Source organism: Nylanderia fulva, unplaced genomic scaffold (assembly GCF_048542155.1).
Source record: "Nylanderia fulva isolate GAGA-0341 unplaced genomic scaffold, ASM4854215v1 Scaffold36, whole genome shotgun sequence".
In the NCBI taxonomy this organism is placed as follows: Eukaryota; Metazoa; Arthropoda; class Insecta; order Hymenoptera; family Formicidae; genus Nylanderia; species Nylanderia fulva.
The window spans coordinates 1,021,640-1,042,692 of NW_028190433.1; the positions used below are offsets into that span (position 1 = coordinate 1,021,640).

The 21,053-nt window shown below is 34.5% G+C and overlaps 3 protein-coding genes and 1 long non-coding RNA gene across 5 annotated transcripts in view; 1 reads left to right on the top strand and 3 right to left on the bottom strand.

The window, feature by feature from the left end:
* Positions 1-51, bottom strand: part of Cad87A (cadherin 87A) — a 231,946-nt gene extending 231,895 nt beyond the window's left edge. Inside the window, exon 1 of the mRNA XM_085485287.1 lies at positions 44-51. The gene's annotated coding sequence lies outside the window, so the exon portion shown is untranslated. The remainder of the gene's footprint in view (positions 1-43) is intronic.
* Positions 52-660: 609 nt separating this feature from the next.
* On the bottom strand, positions 661-10,391 carry His2Av (Histone H2A variant). The gene is made up of 5 exons (XM_029317079.2): positions 10,284-10,391; positions 10,058-10,135; positions 4,800-4,913; positions 2,443-2,572; positions 661-2,178 (listed from the first exon to the last, which is right to left on the bottom strand). Exons 1-5 carry the CDS (start codon positions 10,284-10,286, stop codon positions 2,117-2,119), a joined length of 387 nt encoding a protein of 128 aa, XP_029172912.1. The 5' UTR covers positions 10,287-10,391; the 3' UTR covers positions 661-2,116.
* A 156-nt stretch (positions 10,392-10,547) lies between these two features.
* LOC114941902 (uncharacterized) lies at positions 10,548-14,245 on the top strand. The gene is made up of 3 exons (XR_003821718.2): positions 10,548-10,892; positions 11,842-11,987; positions 13,227-14,245. It is a non-coding gene; the product is annotated as an uncharacterized LOC114941902 (long non-coding RNA).
* SPARC (secreted protein, acidic, cysteine-rich) lies at positions 11,660-20,236 on the bottom strand. 2 transcript variants are annotated; one of them, XM_029317076.2, is made up of 6 exons: positions 20,171-20,236; positions 15,289-15,368; positions 14,768-14,977; positions 14,173-14,391; positions 13,254-13,604; positions 11,660-12,900 (listed from the first exon to the last, which is right to left on the bottom strand). In XM_029317076.2, exons 1-6 carry the CDS (start codon positions 20,175-20,177, stop codon positions 12,847-12,849), a joined length of 921 nt encoding a protein of 306 aa, XP_029172909.1. In that variant the 5' UTR covers positions 20,178-20,236; the 3' UTR covers positions 11,660-12,846. The 2 variants fall into 2 exon arrangements, with proteins under 2 accessions (XP_029172909.1, XP_029172910.1); XM_029317077.2 differs by lacking the exon at positions 20,171-20,236 and adding an exon at positions 16,033-16,109.
* Positions 20,237-21,053: the final 817 nt, after the last annotated feature.

A 21,053-nucleotide genomic window follows, 5' to 3' on the forward strand; every position in this document is an offset into this window, starting at 1 on the left:
TACGTTTACTCCGGCCTCGCTTGAGCGACCGACTCGACCGTACCCGTGAAAGGCGACTACCACTCTGAACTGAGCGCTGCGCCGCCGCGAGTGGGGGAGCTCCGGACGCCCCTCCCCTTCCTCCCTCCCTCCTCCCACTATCTCGCTCGCGCTCACGGAACGCGCGCGCGTTCTCTGCCTCCCACCACCTTGATCCGAGCGAAGCTAGTCGAAAGAGCCGCCGGCGGGGACCTCCATAGCTTCCGACATTGCTCACCAGATGGCGCTGTTGTACGCTTTTGCACGATGTTCAGGTGTGTATCGATGACAACAGAGAATAAGAGCGAGCGAGAAAGAGAGAGATACTTTATATTTATGTTTCACTCATTTATCGAGTGGAGAATTACTTATAAAATTAAAAGAAAATATATATATATACACCTTACAAGAATTGTTTATACTTTCATTTTTCTCATTCTAAGATATTTCGTATAAAGTATAAATACATAGTATACAATGAAGCATGCTATGACATTCTTAATCTTTGTTCCTTTATTTTAATTACAAATGAGTTGTTTATGAAAATAAATTATTTCTCTTTTTTTTACAGAAAAGAATATAATTGTTTCCTAAACTAAGATTTTTTATAAAATGTAGTAATTTGTAATTTATAAAGAAATATTTAGTAATAAAATTTATCTTTATTATGAAAAAAATGAACGTTTTACATATGGCTGGTATTTAATATATGGTGCGTTATTCCGTAAAGGTACAGTAAAAATTATGCTAAATTATACAGAATTGTAACGAAGTGACGAACATCAAAATAAAAAAGAAAATGATTAAAGCAAAAATAAACATTCTCATGTCCTTACATATGCTAATCAACTTTCAGATATCTTGAATCGTATTTTCTATATCTATTTCATAAATTATATTTTATAAAAACTGAAGTGCCAGTCTTCACTATTATTAAGATTGTAATGACCAAAGAAAATTTACAATAGAATTAAAGAATTTATAGTTTAATTTCTTCACCAGTGAAAGATTGTTAATTTCGCATATTTGAGGCAGAAAATATTCGATGATTGTTTGTCAATTATTACATTAGCTTTTACATTTAACTCTTGGTACATTTCGAATCATAATTAAACTGTCAAAATTCTAGAACTGATTTTTATGACTGTATTGTAATCCTGATAGGAAAACGCGCAAAAAACGTGTACATTAGTACAAGAGCAAAGAATTTTGAGATAGTATTTAAATAGAGATTTTAAGATTGAAAACTTTATCATATATTTCTATACGCATTTGGCAAAATGTGGAGTCATTCGAGTCGTAAACTCGGAAGTTACATGTGTAAACGTCCGCTTTGCATTTCTCTTCCTTTCTTTTTCTCTTTACTACTGAGATGAATCCGACGATAAGGAAATCTTTACTGTTTACTCTATATGTTGGATAATCGCACGCTGGCGTGTATGTAATAAATTTAAAGTATATCGTAAAACATGTTTAAAAGTTAAATAACAAATCGAACATTGCAACGTTATGCATTAATGCTTTTGTGAGGACAAATTATTGAAAATGATACTTTGTTTGAAACAAATTAACAAGACGTATCTTTGATAATAGATGACGCAATTTAAAAACAATTGAAATGAAATAAAATTAAGCACAAATGATTCGGCAAAAAGTCGATAGCTTCGTGAGGTATCGTAAATAATTAAACATAGTAATTGAAGACGTTTTCACACGCCTTCTGATGCTTCCGCAGTGTTCATAAATTGCAAACTGTACCGAAGACTGTCGTTATCTCGAGCAAGCCATGCTACAACGCATCGCTCGCAACACACTAAAAATTTCCTATTCTCGGTCTACAATTCTCCCTGTCTTGCCCATTTGTCAATTGCATGATGAACATTTGTCTTTTTTTCTTTACTCTCATTTTTATCTATATTAAATTATATCAATATACTGTTTTATTTATATATCTATATATATCTCTATGTATATATCACGCCAGTCTCCTCATCGATTTAGTAACTTAGGTACACTTTGTCAACAAACACTGGATCAACTCTTCCATCCTCCCATTTGCCCACGAATCTTGAAATGTTCAATATCAATTACCGCTAAATTATGCCGGCTTCTGCGAACCCTTCTTGCCAATAAGCGATTTGTGGATATGTGGAATGACACCTATAATCAAATAAAAAACACAATGCTTTAATTTTTTGCATTTTTATCAATGTAAATTATATAAAGAAAAATATTTAAAATGTATAATTACTAAAATGTATACAAAAACTTTGATAATATAAAGGAACACACTGTTACACTATATTATTACCTCAAATAATAATAAAATTAATAATTCTCAAAGTTATACATTGATAATTAAGTTACGCATTAATAATTAGTATTAATTATGTAATATGAAAACAATAATAGTAAAAGAAATACCTCCTCCTGCAATAGTTGCTTTAATGAGACTATCTAATTCTTCATCACCACGTATGGCAAGTTGCAGATGTCTAGGTGTAATACGTTTGACTTTCAGATCCTTTGATGCATTTCCCGCCAACTCCAATACCTAAACAAAAAAAAGTTATACTAAAATATTTCAACTTTCAAAGTTTAACAATAGAGCATGACTATAATATTTAAAAATAATATTAATTTCACTAACACATATTACTTATTCAATTACGTAGCATTATATTGCCTTAAATTTGCATCGTCTCTAATAAATGCAAATTATTATTTTCATGTAAGACATTTGAAATTATTATTTTCATTAGTATATGTGTATGTATTAAGATTCAATTATATAATTGTTTTTTTAAGCTCTTGTCATATGAAGCAACAAACAATACAAATTGAAGTTGCTATTTTTTGAAGACAACTGATCGATTAATACAGTATTGTAATTTTTTCCTCTCTCATATTCTTTATATAATGACACAATAAATCTATATATTAAAAAATTATTCAAATTTTATAATTTAAAAAATTAGTCATTTTAAATATTCCAAAGCTTAAACAAAAGTAGAACTATATCGGCTGAAAGTAAAAGCAAAAATATTTCATAAATCTTACACTCAATATATATATCTAATATTTTTTCATTCATCATATTCATCATGTTCACTTTCTTTTCTTGCCTTTAATATAATTATTGAATAATTATATTAATTAATAATTATAATTATAAAACTAACAAACACGTTATTTACAATGTTAAATTGGTTTTTTTATACAAAACAATATTTTTGTAAAGAAACTGTCAGAGAGGTACAGATAAATATAATAAAGTTAAATTTTTAATGAATACAAAAACATGTATATAATATATTCGTTAATAATTATAATCACATAAGAAAATAATAAATTAAGAAAAAATAATAAATTATATAAATGATTGTTTATCAAATAAAATTAACTTCTCACATCAAAATTTTAATTTCAATAAACATGTAATCTTGATATTTTTAATTTATCATAACAAATTTCTCGTTTTAAAAAAGGCGGGAAAATCGGCCATGTTGTTTTGACGACTACGATGCCCTCTGCATTCTGTGACCCTCCAGTTTATGGGTGCGTTCCGTTATGCACTGCAAGTACTGACAGTACTACCAATAGCGTTCCGATATAGATAGCAGTGCACTGCGAAAGTACTATCATGAGTATATGACGTCATTAATTTTGACGTTATTTCCTGTTGCGATTACTGCAACCGGCGAGGTAAAGCACTCGCAGTAATCAAGATGGCTACCTCCATGTGTACGATGGAACTAACTTTTAAATTCCATATCTGAATATAATGATACAATATTTTTAACGTAATTTTTACATTTTATTCTAGGTATTTTAATTTGTCGTCTCATTTCATTTATTAATTCCATTTCCAAATCGCTTTCACTTGATGACTCACTCGAATCATATATATTCTCGATTAAATTATATGTAATTAATGCAATAATGGTATTATCCATTTCACCAATTTTTCACTCGATGATTATTAGCGAAAAAGGTTAGTTAAAAGTCTGCTGAAAGCGTACTGTAGTGCGTTCCGTTTTACTATTTTGCAGTAGCTTCAAAGTGCACAAAATTAAAAAGGAACGCTGTCAACAGTACACTTGCATGACGTCATAGTGCCAGTACTTGCAGTGCATAACGGAACGCACCCTATAACAGCTGTTCTCTATTACATATCGTATTCTCTCTTTATTCATTATTCAGTCTTTGTTCCTCTTTTCGTGTTTGCGCAAAGATTATTCAATATTTAATATTTAATTATTAAATATATATTTATATGTTTGATTAATTATATTACACAAACATAACAGTTATTGGAAATTGAAAAATTACATTTATGTTAAATAAATTATTAATGTCATAGTGATGAAAAGAAATATATCATTTAATGATTATATATTAATAGCACTCTAACTAATGTGTTTGCAACGCAATAACAATTGAAACAATTTTTCAACGTCGCGCATCCTAAAGTTTCTTTTTTAAATTTTCAATCCTTACAATTTGATTCTCTATTTCATTGTTATTATTTGTAATATTACTACTCGCTCTCTTTACACACATTTAATTTTCCTTCTCTTAATAGCTCGTCATTTTGTATAAATGTAATTTTTATTTTATTGTTACATTATTACATTGACATATACTCAATCTCGCGGGATCTAATGGAGAGCTTCAGTTTCAATTTCAGTATCAATTACAATCTTTCTCGCATTTTCTCTTCTCTCTCTCTCTCTCTCTCTCTCCCCTCTTTCTCTTTTGCTCTACACACACATACTCACCTCGGCCGTGAGGTATTCCAAAATGGCTGCGCTATACACTGCCGCAGTAGCGCCTACTCGACCATGACTCGTGGTTCTGTTTTTCAAATGCCTGTGAATTCTGCCCACTGGGAACTGCAATAAACCACTAAATTAGTCGCGTTTTTTTACTCCAGTCACGAGTCAAATTAAACAAGAATGTATTCGTAATTGGACAGACAATATATATACACACATTTAGACATATACATGTATATATATTTTTAAAGACTGATGAAAAAAACTGACGTCACATTGTTGATACGTAAGAATGTACGTAATATATGTAGTGATAGAAAAAGCTCGATCATATGTGTGACTGAATTGAATTGAAGATTCAAAAATTACAAAACAATGTTCGCGGTTGTAATAAATTTTATAATTTTTGATCAACATATTACATCATATTTTTTTCTCTTTCTTGAATATCAGCATTAATACACAAAATATGTTATATCGAATTAAAAATTTTCCACTGTATCTAATCTGTTTGGAAAGTTCTATCTTAAAATATTATTTGTATAATTAAAGGTCAGTAATAGATATATCAAATAAAATGGAAAATTAAAAAAAACATTTTTATATTATTATGTATTTTATTCGGAATGTTGCTGAACGTTGAATTTTGTAAGAATATTAAAAAAGAATAAAAAAAGATATATCTATAATTAGAAATAAACATATGTTCTCATCTTACCAGAAAGACTTAAAACCATTTGAAGAATAAAACAAATAAAAGACTTAAAAGAATTTAAATAGAATAAATAAAAAGCAAACGTATTGTAAATGCTGAGACAATGAAAAATAAATCTAATTAAATAAAATCGTGGAAAAAATTGAACGAAATTATATATTAACATTCTGAGTACATAATAGGATATTTCTTAATATACAGAAAATATGTAATATATAAAAACTGGATAAATGTAAAAATAAAAAAATATATTATAATTTTTTTAAATTTATGCAAATTTCTTTACATTCATATTTTATTTGAATTTACAAATCTATGTAAATGTTTAAAAATTGTGGAACAATTCGTGATGCGTTGGGTATATTTAAAGATATGTTTATAGAAGCAGGCAGAGATCATTTTAAGCGTGTCTTGGTAAAACGAGCAGCCGTTTGTCGCATACTAAAAAACACCCTGTATGTATCTAGCGAATAAACTATGTAAATAATGTTTGATCCGAACTCAGTTCTCACAGCAAATACTCTCAGCTAATATGTATTCACAATCATTGAGTTACAGAAGCAGTTTTTTCCTGGACACACAAGGCGTTTCTCTAGATTTCTATCTCTTAAAAATTCAAAACAATTGATTTAAAAAGTTATATTGTAAATCACATTAATAAGAAATAATAAGTCTCTATGAACAAGTTTTGTTAAAATATTTGACATAAGTATACTTATACAGTATATGTAACAATGATGAACGATGATAACAATAATACTCAATGAGGAATTCTTCGTGTGTGATCCACTCGATATTCAAAAGCAGAAATTAATACTCTTTACACAGATAAAATTTTCTCTTAGAATTTACCCTGAAAATCATGGTAATCGTGGAACAATATTGGAAGAATTTTACTGATTTACAACAAAAATATTAATATCTACCACAATAAGATACAAAATATACTCGATTAATTTTACTATGTATATATATAGTAAAATTCACTATGTATCTATTCATATTTTTTACTGCGGTAAATATTAATCAGACAAACTAATAAAATTCTTCCAACCATATATTATCCTACGATCACCATGATTTTTGAGATAAATTCTAAGAGAAAAGTCTCTCCGTGCATCTATATTGATATAAATAACGACGCGTTTAGATGAATTAATTTGACATTTTTTATGAGAAAACCATGATTTTTGGGAAAAATTCTAAGAGAAAATTAATTAATTTGACATTTTTAATGAGAAAACCATGATTTTTGAGATAAATTCTAAGAGAAAATTCTCTCCGCGCATCTATATTGATATAAATAACAACGCGTTTGGATGAATTAATTAATTTGACATTTTTAATGAGAAAACTATGATTTTTGGGATAAATTCTAAGAGAAAATTAATTAATTTGACATTTTTAATGAGAAAACCATGATTTGTGGGATAAATTGTTCTCTCCGTGCATCTATATATCGATATCAATAACGACACGTTTGGCTGAATAAATTTGAAATGTTTAATCGACGCCTGGTGCCCCGCGCGTCTCGAGATTATTCGCCACTGACGCGTCGTCTAGTGACTTCTGCCGGACGTCGTCGTCGTCGTCGTCAGGCCGAATGTTTTCGGGACGGGACACCACGCACCCACGTGTACTATCCGTCCGCGCGACATCCGGTCGTCGGTGACGGCGTCAGCAGCTCTCGACCGAGGCTGAATATCGAGCGATAAACGACAAATGACATGGATTTCCACGGGCACGTTTCGCGAGACGTGGACGAGAGATCGTCGCGGATCGTCGTCGACGAGCCGGTTCCGCTTTCGCGGCGCGAATAACGCGCGCATTCCGCCTCGTCATTTCGGCGTCCCGCGTTCTCTCGCTTTGTGTCTGTGCCACATATTTATTTCCCCGACGAGGGCACAAATTTTCCACTCCCTCGTGCGCCGAAAACGCGCGGGAATATCGGACCTCGTCTCATTCTCACGCTACGAATATCGAGCGGTTACGATTTGGCTCGCGTTCTCTCTCTCTCTCTCTCTCTCACTCACTCTCCCTCTCTCTCTCTCCCTCCCTCTTTCCTTCTCTCGCTACAGCTTTTGGCACGAAGTTTCGTCATCCGCCCAGAGACGCGTTCGAGAGACTCTCGCTCTAAAGGCGCATCTCGTTGCTCTAAAATTCCGTTCGTGGATTCATTCTTTCTCGATTGCATGACACTCTCGCGTAAGTGCGCTTTTCCCCCTTTCCGCCCCTCCTTTCACCCCCTGAGCACGGTCGATATTGTTGCACAATAATTTTGTCACCGCTGATACCGAGTACGAGATCGACGTGTCGAAATATATCGCACTTCCACGAAACCAGATCGATGAAGATTCAGACTCCAGCAGCCGAGAAAATTCATAAATCGATCGGAATTTGAGAATTTTATACGTTCTCTTTATCATACATGTACATAAATAATTCTAACGTTTTTTTTTTTGTTTTTTTTTAATCAGATTACGTCGCGCGAGAGAATTACGTTTCTTTATTATTGTAATCATACTACATTTAACTCCGAGATAAGATTAAGGTACGACGTAATCCGAAAAGTTAGTTAAAACTTTTTATCTTCGAAGAACACACTTGCACACAGAAACACTATTAAACACACCCGTGTTTTATGAAGGTATCGTTTAACGAGTCATAATAGCAGAAATTATTTAGCTGTCAATTGAAGCTCTTTTAATGTAATACGATCAATTTTTGCACGTCCTCTACATTTGTATGCATATGTTTGAAAATACGATCGGAGCATAATTGATTTCTCGCGGACACGAATATATACTCTTATTCGCCAAATATTATTGGCGACGAAATTATCGCGCAGTAATATCGACTCCTATCGTAGGTGCTTCAGAACCCTGTTCACATGCCGCATTTAGCGCTAAATCAGCTAAATGTTGCCATGCGGGATCTTCGTAGACAAAGAATGCTCGACCGTGTTTATGTCGTTAAACGTGGAAATGTGGGGATTTTTCGTTCGTGGACACGAGAAGATGGACATCCGAAGGACGATCGTGCTTTTTTTTTTTTAGTGACGTACAATTAAGAATTTTCATCGCGGCGATGGAAACGATGCGCGATAACGTATCAAAGTTCATTATTGTTAGAATTCTCTCTCCTCGCAAACGACGATAACGCTAATTTCTAGACACGTGTACTATCCCATTTCTGCTATCAAGCGAAAGAAAAATATTTGAATGCTTCAAATACTCAGGTTTTCATTAAACCGCGATTCGAGGAAACGTGAATTTAAAATTCCAAGATTATTAAAAAGCGTTTAACTTTGCGTCTACCTTTTATCGCAAGCAAATTTGACGAAATGATTAAATATTAATATTTAATTCTCCAGTAAACTAACATTGCAAATTGAATAAAAAATTCACTTAAATTTGCGTAGCAAAAAAAAGTTTATCAGTTAAAAAACATTTTTTTTCGGCAGATATACGACTGTTTTCGAACGCCTCCTTTATTATGTAAGAACCTCGATTTCATTCGATGGAGTTTCGCCGCACGTATCATCGAAATATATTAGTGTAAAATTGCATTTCGCGTTGAACGGCAGGGGGAATGAGGGATAGAGCAAGAGAGAGAGAGAGGGAAGGAATATTCCAGCGTTGGAATACGAATTTTATTACAGAACGATAATCAAAAAATACGTGCGTTTAATCGCAAGCCGATCGATGAGATAATTAAAACGACGCGCGAGTCGTTCGAATTTGCAATTCTCGCGCCTCGTCGATTCGATCCGACCGCGGAATCGTAGAAAAATAATTCGCGTAAAATCGGCACGACGATGATTAAGTCGACGGAATGTCGGCGCACGCGACATTTATACATTCCCGAATATCCGCGAGGACGTAAACACGATACGCAAATATTATATAAAAAAAAAGAAAAAAAAAAAGAAGAAACCGGCGTCGAGTGTATCGATGACAACCGCGCGAATGGAAACAACAAACGCGAACGGAAACGACGCCTCGCTCGCGTCGCTCGTCGGCGAGACGAGCTTCCGATTGTACACAAAAGTCGTAATTGGCGCGGCAAAAATTGATCGTCGATTTACAAGAGCGTCGCCGAGGAACAAGCTTGATTTTAATCGAGGAAAAGAGAAAGAGAGAGAGAGAGAGAGAGGCCGGTCTCTCGCTCGCGCGTTTGAAAATGCTCCGCACACGCGACGTATTCGAAAAATAAACCGTCTTCGCACGATCCGTCCCGCTTCTCGAAGCTTCGGCGTGACGCGTGTAGAGCGAGAAACGCGGCTTCCGTATCCGGGCGACTCGCCGGTCGCGAGCGCCCGGAATCCGAGCCGGGATTTTTCGCGCCAACCATGACGATTTAACCTGCAAGGCCCCCCACGCGAGAGCGAGAGAGAGAGAGAGAGAGAGAGAGAGAGAAAGAGAGAGAGAGAGAGACGAGGAGGACGACTGTTTAATCCCGGCCGGGTTCGTTATGCGCGAGCGTATGCTCGCTTTCCGAATCGATTCCGCCGACACATTCGACGTCTCTCGTAACGAGAACTCACCTGCAGGCCGGCCCTAGCCGAGCGCGAGACCGCCTTCGCCTTTGCCTTGCCCGAGTCCTTGCCCGCCTTACCGCCAGCCTGTTCGGACACAAAAATTCAGGGTTAATTCGCGTGCTGCGGCCGTGAAACTCCGTCAGTGCGTTGGGCAGGCTCCGCCGCGCGCGAGGACGTCGGCGACGGCCCCGGATGGCCGTCGCGCGTGTCAAAAACACGCGATGATACTCACCATTGCGCGACGTGGATATTCGACACACACACAGCACGAAAGACTTGCGAGCAGTCACGAACGACGCCGTCTAAACGCGACGAGCCCGCCAAATGCGCTTGGCGCTACTGACGCGTCCCGCGGTCGCACCACGTGACCGCGCGCCAGCCAATGGGAGCCGAGCGAGCCGAGCGCCGCCTGGCGGCGCACTCCGCGAGTTGGCGAGTCTGCCTGTTACAAGCGTGGATCGTGGAGTTATTGTAGATGGACGTGCGCGTTACTGTATAGGAAGCGAATGGATGACGTTAGCGAGAGAGGACGATGCTTTTCTTGCCTCTTTCGATTATGCGTTAGAAAATACGTTGGATTTTCTAGTATTCTCTCGCTTCGGATTTTGTAATATTCTACTATTTTCGCGGATACTGATTTCTCGCCTCCTATGAAAACGCACGTCTATGTATAAATTTGAGTCTATGGCGATGACGATTCCGACCAAAATTCATGCGCGTACGTGTACTTACATGCGCGAACAATTCCTGGTCGCCTCGTCGTATACTCGTTTCGTTTGCTCGTCAATAAGCTACGACGGGTCGTATGAATAAAAATGAAGTAAACAGAGGGAAAAACGAGGTAGAGTATATTTACTGTAATTCGTTTATGTCGCTCGATATGAAAAAATGTATATAAATATCGAGCTGTATATTTTGTTGGGGACATCCTCGACAATCAAAATGTTTAGAAATATTGGAGTGTGACGTTACACGTTTACAAGCGTACGTTGCGATGAAATACATACTAGCAACTAGGTAATTGTAAAATCTATAATTGTCGATTTCATCATCATGTATATATACATATACACTTTTATATATCCAAATATTAGAAATAGATTTCGATATTGTGTATATTTTTTACAATATCGAAATCCATTTCTAAAATATTTGCGGATAGGTATGTAAAAATTGAAAACAATTTTGCTATTATGAGAACAGATGTTTCAGTCTGATTACAAACAAAGCTGTCTTTACACACTTGATACGACAACGTGAATATTTTTTTGACTTATAAATATATGTTTACAAAATTTTATCTGACTATTATTTACACACATATATACGTTAATTAAAAAAATATAGAACATTTTTTTAACCAAAAAATGTATTTTCATACATTAACAAATATCCTAATTTGGGAAATAATAGAGATTGAAATGCAACACAATATGTAGGATTGCTGATTAGAATATTCTATGATATTTAATTAATCTCTTTAAATGAATTAATTTATACATATTATTGGTACAATAAAAAAAGAACGGATAAAAATATAGATTTATAAATGTCTGGAATAAAAAAAATGTGCATCGCGATATTTTGCGTAAAAATAAAAAGCGAACGAACGGTATTGTTGCTCTTTATTGCGACTTAGGACATTGAAAAAGGCAGTGATTTTATACAAAAACATTGTATATAGAAAATATATTGCTACAGAGTAACATGAAAATGATACTAGAAAGAGCGCGAACGCGAATTTTTTATATTAAATCTTGTGACCTAACGTGTATAATAATATATTTCAGGACAATATACATTTTTTCTCGGAAGACATTCTCTCTGGATCCCTGAAGGAGAATTAATTAATTTCTACGATCAATTCTATGGCTTCATTGTTGGACGGCGAAACGGACAATTAATAACATATGGCGGGACGATCACAAAATGGCGAGTAAGTATTATGTAATCCATCTACTATTCCAATATCTCGACTTGTCGATATAAAATATCCAATACTCCACTTTAATTTATTTTTAACTTTACAGTCGCATGACTAGATATAATTTCTCGAAAAGTTCCTCTTCCTTGAAATGACAAATTCTATTTATTACAATTTACTTGTCGTTTACGTTTTATTTATACTCTTATAATCAAGTTACATCTCTTTATTCAAATTCTCTACATTGTTTCTAAATCGAATCCTTTATATTTCTCCGTCTGGGAAGAGCAAATATCTGCTTGCTTTAGTCGTACGTATAGTTCCCTTGAATCGTACAGTTCCTTTGACTTGAATTCGAATTAATTGAATCATGCGACTGTAAGTATCGAGATGCATCAGCGATGCATTCGATTGGAATTTGAATTCTCCCCATATATATCCGCGCAATCGGCCGTAATTGCGAATTGCATCGATGAGGCTTATATTATATTGAGGAGCGCAGTTGAAGCAGTTCGATTGTCGGTTGCTTGGCACGTAACGAGGGGACCTGGGTACATACATCGGCATCGAGGCGATGCCTCGTCCCGCGGTATCGACTCGTCGATGCGTGCGGACCTGCGTGCTGCCGCATCCGCACATGCGTGTTCGCGACGATTTTTCCCGCCATTTTTATCCGCCCTCCTTTCCCTGCCGTGTTCTGTTCTGCCCTGCCCTGCCCTTTCCTTTTCTGCACGTCACCTGCGCCCTTCGCGCCTTCCTTGACCGTTTGCCTATCCTACTGCTATTGTATTCGTATATCCCGATCTATTCTGTCTCGTCTTGTCGCTCGCGCTCGTCTTTCCTCCTCCGAGGAGAAGGATTCGGCGTCTCTCTAATACTCGTGATTCGCCTCGGCTAGCTCATCGCATTTGTCATCTATATCGTCCTGAAATTATAATTATTTATGGTAGAATTCATTAAATTACGCGATGTCCGAAAGATAATGTAATACAGATGCCCGATTAATCCAATGTTTTAAATATATATATATATATATATATATATATATATATATATATATATATATATATATATATATATATATATATATATACACCCTTTACATCATTAATATTTTAGAATTGCATCAAAGAATATTTTCTTTAAAAAGTAAGCAGAAATCACACATAAAATATGAATGGAATGTGAATGGAGAGTAAGAAATGTTTGACATTGTAATACTTTGTAATAAAATATTCTTTCTTGTTCAAGGGAGAAATAGAAGAAAAAGATAGATACCTCGTTGAGCTCTAGACATTTGCCCCACTCGATCAGCGTGATCTTATGATCGTTGTTGGTGTCGCAGGAGTCGAGGAAGGGTGCGATGCAGTGTTCTAGGGCCATTAAGGGTGCCCTGATCGGGAAAAGTTCGTGCCTGGACACAGCTCGATCGTGCGGATGTCCGTCCAGATCGCACCACTTCCAAATAGCCGCGTTTGCCCAACGCAATGTGTGATTGGTTTCGGCCTCGCGTTGCATCTTCAGATAATGCGATGGTAATTCTTGACGATCCGCCAAATCCCGCATGATGTTGAACAACCAGTCGCGCATTCGTCTGGGAAAATCAGCCCGGTCCTCTTCCTTGCACATCTGTGCGCATCAAGAAACGAATTTAACACTTATAAAGTGATAGCGTTCTGAAAAGATTTCGTGGAAATCGATAAGTTTTATCTCTGAATTATTTTTTAAGCTTGAATCTACGAGGGCAACTACGTCAGTTAATAAAAATATTGTTTGTTATCATAGCAATCATGCAACATTATTTTGCTGTATAAAAACAATAGATAAATAAATCACATTGATAAATTGGAGCGCGTTCGTTGTAACGAAACAAATATTTGGGGAAAAAAGAAATAACAAAACATCGAGATTTGTAAAACCTACGGTTTTTTCTCTTTTAATCAAGAAAAAAATAAATGCTTGTTTATAAAAATAGATAGTTGCACAAACAGTATTTTTTTCTATAGAATAAAAAATTCGTAAAACCGTGACTTTTGTAGTTAACAATATTTTGTTCGTACAAAAATACGATTTTTAAAAAACGATGATAGATATTTTTTCTAAAAGATAATTAAGGTTTCAGTTTCCCAGTTATAATTAACAATATACCGGTATATAATATATATAAGCGTCATACCTGTAACGGAATAATACTCACGGGCATCTGTCGGCATTCGCCATAATACTCGATGTGTACATGTTGATAGTCGGGACCCCTACACCTGGCGTCACCGGTATCGCAAAAGCAACGTGCTTGATAGACCTCACAGTCGCTGCCGAAGGTCTCATTGTAATTAGTGCAGACCTTGCGGCGTGGATCGACCTCCTGGTTACACAGCTCAACGCAAATACACTCGGCCGTTCCCTCCTCCGTATTCTGAAATAAAATTCGAACAAATTCCATGAAACATTCTCCTTTTTTTATTATCTATCATAAAAAGAATATTAAATTCTTATAGGATATTGAAATATTAGGATGCACTCTTTCTTATTCCTCACATTTTATTCATTTTTGCATTATTGAATATTAGACATTGGAGATGATCTGATGAATACAAATGAACACAAATGAGAGTTTCAAGTTTTTTTTAAGAATCTTAAAGATTAAAAAATTTAATTTAGGGTCAATTATCTAGGAAGTATTTTTGAACTAATTATCTGCAACACGCGCGAATTAATGTTCAGCGTTTGTCATGTTGTAGGGCAATTATGGTAGATTTGTATAAAAATGAAATATTTTCTTTTCGACGAACCTTGCAAACGCGACCAGCGCCGCAGTGTTTGTCCAGGCACGGGTCTGCCTGGAGCTGCTGCTTCGATCCAGCCTCGTTTCTGCCATTTTCGAGAGTGACCTCAGCGTCCTCCGCCTCCTCGGCTATTTCATCAGCTTCCAGCATGTTCATGATCTCATCTTGTATAGGTGCCTCCGTTGTGGTCGTGCGATATCGGTGTTTCCGTCTGCGCTGAGAATCGATTAAATTCGATTAAATGCTCTTACTCTCTCTCTTGTATTTCATATTTTGAACAATAGAAGATGTCCCAAGATAATTTTATATATAATCAATATTCTCTCCTTCTTACAGAGGATTGTATCATAAATTATTTATGTGTAACACGGGATACTTGAAGAAAAGTATTTTGGAAGCATTTGAAAGGCGAGAATTCAATTTAATTTTAACATTTTGGAATTCAAAAATGTTTTCACGTACGACTTTGAAATTGAAAAGACCTAATGACAACTGATTATCGTGTCATTAAATGATGATAGAAATACCTGGGCGGATACATCCACTATCAGCACCGCCAGGAGCAACGCGATCAGCAGTAGCTGCAGCTTCGTCCGCATTGCGATTTCTATAACAAATAGATATCGATGAATATGCGCGACGCATCTTCTTTAAATTAATGAATATTAAAGTTAATCTTAAAGTTTCGCAGCATCTGAAACGCAAATCGTATTATTAGTTATCGATGCAAAACAGAGAGCTTAATTCAAACTGTATCTTCTATTTTCGCTCTTCTATTTTTTAACAATCTTGATCTTAACTTCAGTTATCAACGCCTCATTCCTCTTTTAACTGACGCAGAATAATTTATCAGAAAAATTTCCGACAGCCTTTGAATTCTGCATATTTCAACACCGTGAAAATAAAAACCAAAAAAATCCAGATTTTTCTCGGAACAGATCCAAGCCTCGAAGCGGGTTAATATCCCTGGGCTAAATCGAGTGCAAGCGAGTCTGAATGTGTAAATAAATCAACCATCCATTTCTCGCGTCCAATGCTTTATTACCACGACGTTCTCAATTGACGTTGGCACGAAAGACGAGAGAGAGTCGTTCGAAAAATCTACTTAAAGTCGACTGCGTAACGCGAACACGCATGCACGCACCGATGAACGCGGGTCAACCCGAGACCCACGATAAATCTCGCGGGATCTTAATAGGAGCAACGAAGCGATAACCCAGATATATATATATATATGTAAATATATTTGAAAATCAAGAATCGTTTCACACAGAGATACACCAGAGTCTCGAGCGCGCTTTTAATCCTCCGCGAGACTTCGTTCCTTCATTCTTGTCACCTTTCGCGGATGCATATGACATAATAATCGGTTACGGCGTCGCCTCATTTCTGCATTTTATCGACGACGAAGGACGATACGGTGTAACGTCAGCGATCGCATGCTGCCTTCGTCAGCGATGAAATTTGAACACGATCGAATGCGCTTTATATATCTAAATAACTTGACAACAAACATATTTAATATATGAATGTTACACTTAATTATAAAATGCAATACTTTTGAATTTATAAATAAAATTGATACTATTATATATATTAATATATTATATACTTTGCCTAGTTGTCACATGTTGTTTTCATATTGTAAGCATATTGATCTTTTGCTTTAATAAATGAAAATTTTATATATATTTTAAAAAATCAAAGAGAGAGAGAGAGAGAGAGAGAGAGAGAAAGAAAAAAAGAGCGATGACAGATCAAATGCACACCGCATGTGAAATATTTACAAAAAGCTCAAGATGTATACATGTCGTTGGAACGTAAATATCCGGTGATGATGTCATGTATAGGTGTTCGGTTAATAAAACAAGAATTTCCGAGTCGTCATCATGAATTAAACGCATTATACGTTCATCGTCGAGCTTTAATTCCGCTTAATTGCATTGCCTAATTGCATTGCTTAATTGTATTTGAGATATAGTCCATGGTTGGTTAAGTCAATGTTGAATCAATTCATGAATTTTGTAGCCAAAAGACAATGTGAGCTACGTTTTTTTCATTTCTCTGATATGAAAAAAGATCATAGATATAATAGGTGTAATTATGTTATGAGAGATAATTACCACAATCCACGAATAATTGATGGAAATTCGAAATTTGTGCTTATTCGATGTAATTTTCATTAAATATAATGATCCTCATTTATAGAAAATTAATTCTCCAAAATGACATTTTTTTTTATTGAGAAAAAAATTGATATAAAATAAAAAGAAAAACATGTTCGTATTCGATGTATGTTATACATACACAGATAGCATTTTTTCTTATAGAACTTAGCCTGAAATTGTGATAATTGTAGAACAATATGGTATTGAAAGAATTTTAGAAGAGTTTCTTTAATTAATATATTTATCACAATAAAAAAATATTAATATCTACCATAATAAGATATCAAATATGTTCGATTAAATTTACTATGTATATATTAATATTTTTTTCTCCATGTATAGTTACTTTTGAATTTCCATCCAAAATGCGTACAACATATCCTTATAATTTCTTTCGATATAAATAAATAAAATATATATTATTCAGATTTAATTCATCAGATCATGAAAAAAATGAGAAACGAGAACTGCATTAATTAATGGCGTAATGTGTACATCCAGAAAGACTGCTAATCTTATCAAAACAGTCGCAACTTTCCGCGAAAAATTGCGTAATGCTTCATTTCGGTGGCTATTAATACGCAACTACGTACAGACTGAACGAGAGAAGGGTTACAAGTTTCCACATAACGGGTTAAGGCCTCGATCTTTTTTACGCGGAGATGAGATGCTGGATGCTGACTCGCTCGACATCATCACCGGCGTTGCAGCGCGTTCGCGGTGCGTCGCGCGGTTCTCCGGAAAGCGTAATGTGCGTAGGAATCGCACGCGCGGCACATGGCCCCTTTTTTTTATCTCGACGTGGGCGAATCGTCCGCGTGGGCGGACGAAAGGCGAACGAGAATTTTATTTTGACAAATAATCGACATCTTGATTTTATATGATTTAATATAAAATCCGCAATCAGATTATTATTATTTAAATGGAAATAATGAATGAATTTGTGTTACGAATGGAATCTGTAACATTAATTGATTGATCATTGTGCGCAAACATAGAGATTTTCACAATTTTAATTAAACTATACAATGCAAAATTAATTTTAATTAAAACACAATGCAATAGACCTAATGTTATAAAACAGATAAAATGCGAAGTGTAATTGATTTCGATGTGGATTTTAATGAAAAACAAAACGTGTACGAATAAATATAATTGCGAAATATAAATAATTTCAAATAATTTCAATCAATTAAAAGCGCTGCACGAATAAATTAATATGAAACAAATATTTTCGACATTACTCTTCAAAAAAATTTACATATTCCTATATATCTATATAATATGCGTATACATGTAGAGACATATATAGAATTAATTTTATTAATCGAGAGTGATGTATAGATTTAAAAAATGTGGATGGATGTTTTATCAATGTAAAATAAAATAATGTAGATGAAGTGTGCTGGAAATACGTTGTTTTCAAGATTTTATCCGCTTAGGTCGACCATTACGCCCACGAAACATATATAATCCAATAAAACTTGGAACATCAGGAACTCGTCTTTCTCATGTTCAAGTTAGCTCCACCAACGCGGAATTAAAAGTTAATTAGTTTGCTGATGAACTATTCGGGCTGAATGCGTTGAATTCGATTCATGTAATTGCTAGTCCAATTTGCTCATCGAGGAAGTTTATACACAAATTAATATTAATATGAATATGTATGGAAAATATACAAGAAACTGTACAGGATATATGTGTATCTCCTAATGAAATTCATTTCTACGAAATTATTCTGGAAAAACAGAGTTGTAAGAATTTATTGCATAATTATGTAATGTGATGATATGTAGTTTAATCAAGTTTTCAGAATTCAGAAATTATCTGAGCTGTAATAGTCAAGATTTTAAATCTTATCATCATTTTTGAATCTTGTTTTTCAAGGAAATGATGATTATCTATGCATTTTCTTCAAAGGAATAAATTTTCAAAAAAAAAAAACGTTTGCAATAACTTTTTTATCGATCTTAATCTTGAATTCTTGCATATTATGACATGAAAAGAGGTCGAATAATTGAGAGAATTAGTCTAGTTCTCTAAGTTATAACATCACAGAAAGACCACATTATTGTTCTATTTTAAATTGTCTATATTAATAGAAAATTATGAATATCGTATTTTACGCTATTTTTCCTATACGAATTAATTTTTTCTCATTTATAACTCTAGCATTATGAGTGCATTATTTTAATAAGTGCTATAAATGCAAATATTTTTCGTTAACAATTATTATCAATAACATCTTTCTTTTCTAAGTCTGCGTATAACGAGAGTATCTCATCTATCAATGAACAAAGGATGTTGGATTTCCGTCTCAGAAAGGATACGATTTTCGAATAATATGAAAGAGGAGATAAGTTAGTTGTGACTACGCCTGATATAAAACATTCATCGTATGCAGTTCTGTAACTATGACTCATAATAATACTATGTTTAAGGGACGCTTTTGGGACGTAATTAATTTGAAATATATTATTTTCGTTTCAATCAATTTATTTGTGTGTAATTTGGAATATTATATGTTTATTTATTTTATATGTGAATATTATATGTTTATTTATTTTATTTATAAATTGGCGCGCGCGTGAGAGAAAGTTTTAACAGAAACTTAGGTTTGTAGAAAGTTAAAGAAATTTCGTTAAAAAATAAAAAATGGTGAACTTTTATAAAAAGATGTTTTATATATATGACGGTCCTTTTATACTATATATCTATAAATTCTGACCATAGAAGCGATCCATTGTCAGTCTATTATCATTTCCGTGAGGGTCTGCATGTATTTTTTTGTCATTCTAACACGTCCAGGTACCTGTTTCTTTTATTACTTTTACTTTCAAAGTTGTAAATGTTATTATTATGTTCTATAGATTATTAATAAAGATCGAATTAGTCTGAAATATTTTTCTGTACAGGCCTTCGTGTTTTAATATATAAAAGTAATCTTTTTTATAATATAATAGCAAATTAGTTATCAAAAAATTGTCCAGATTAATGAATTTAGATATGAAATTAATTTTAGATACGAAATGATTCAAACTGTATATAAAAATACCGATAATACAAGATATCGTACAGTAAAAAAACATGCATTTGGATATAAATGATAAATTATCTACACATATTAATTAACACAAATAACAACAATAATGATCAAGAATATCTTGAATGCAGAGATCGCACGATAGAGTCAAGATCTTATCTTGGCAAGACAAGAAGGCGCAATATAAGTCGATCGTACCTCGCATTGGCTTCCTCGTAAGGCGCTTTCTCTGTGGTTCACTCGGCGCTTCTCTTTCTCAAGAAGGATCGAGAAACAACCCTCCAAATCGGCCGCTGGACCGGTACTGACTGCGCCAGAGGCGCGTCGCAGCATCGCGCCGAGTTGTCCGGAGCGCGCGGCCAGAGCGATGATCTCATCTCTTGCGTGCATTTTTTCTTTCTTCCTACACCCTCGTCTGATCTTTCCGCCGCGTATGCTGTCACTTTTATGCATCCGTCTTACGCAATGCATCTTACGCATCCGTCTTACGACCCGCGCGTAACAATTGTCTCGGCGAGATCTCTATTTTCTTCATCAGTTTCCTGATATTCCTCTGAGGGTCGCTTTCATTTCCAATCAGACATTTTCTGACGCTCTATAATAAAAGTTGGCGTGAATTTAATAATCAAATCGGAATGAAATTCACTGCTGGTTTAATCATGCCTATATTTTTAAAAAATTATTATGCTTTAATGAACACATTCACATCTTGATTTTAAGATTGAAGAACCTGAATAATTTGTTACGTTGATATCGGCAAAAAATTGAAAAATCTTGCTTGCATTATATCTAGTTTCATTAATGACATATGACAATAAGATTTAATTTATATGAACAAATTTCTACATCATACAGGGTGTATCTAAATAAGTGCGAAACATTTTAGGAATTCTTTGTCGAAAATTATAAGGGGGATTTCTTATATAAACATATACTCTTATATTCCTCCCTGAGGAGTTACACTTTTCTAAATAGGGAGATAAAAATTAAGTTTTTATTTTTATTTCTCAAATTTCAGACAAATTAAGAAAATGAAACTTGCTGAATTTTTCCGTTTCATTTTTTTCATGTCTGAAATTGG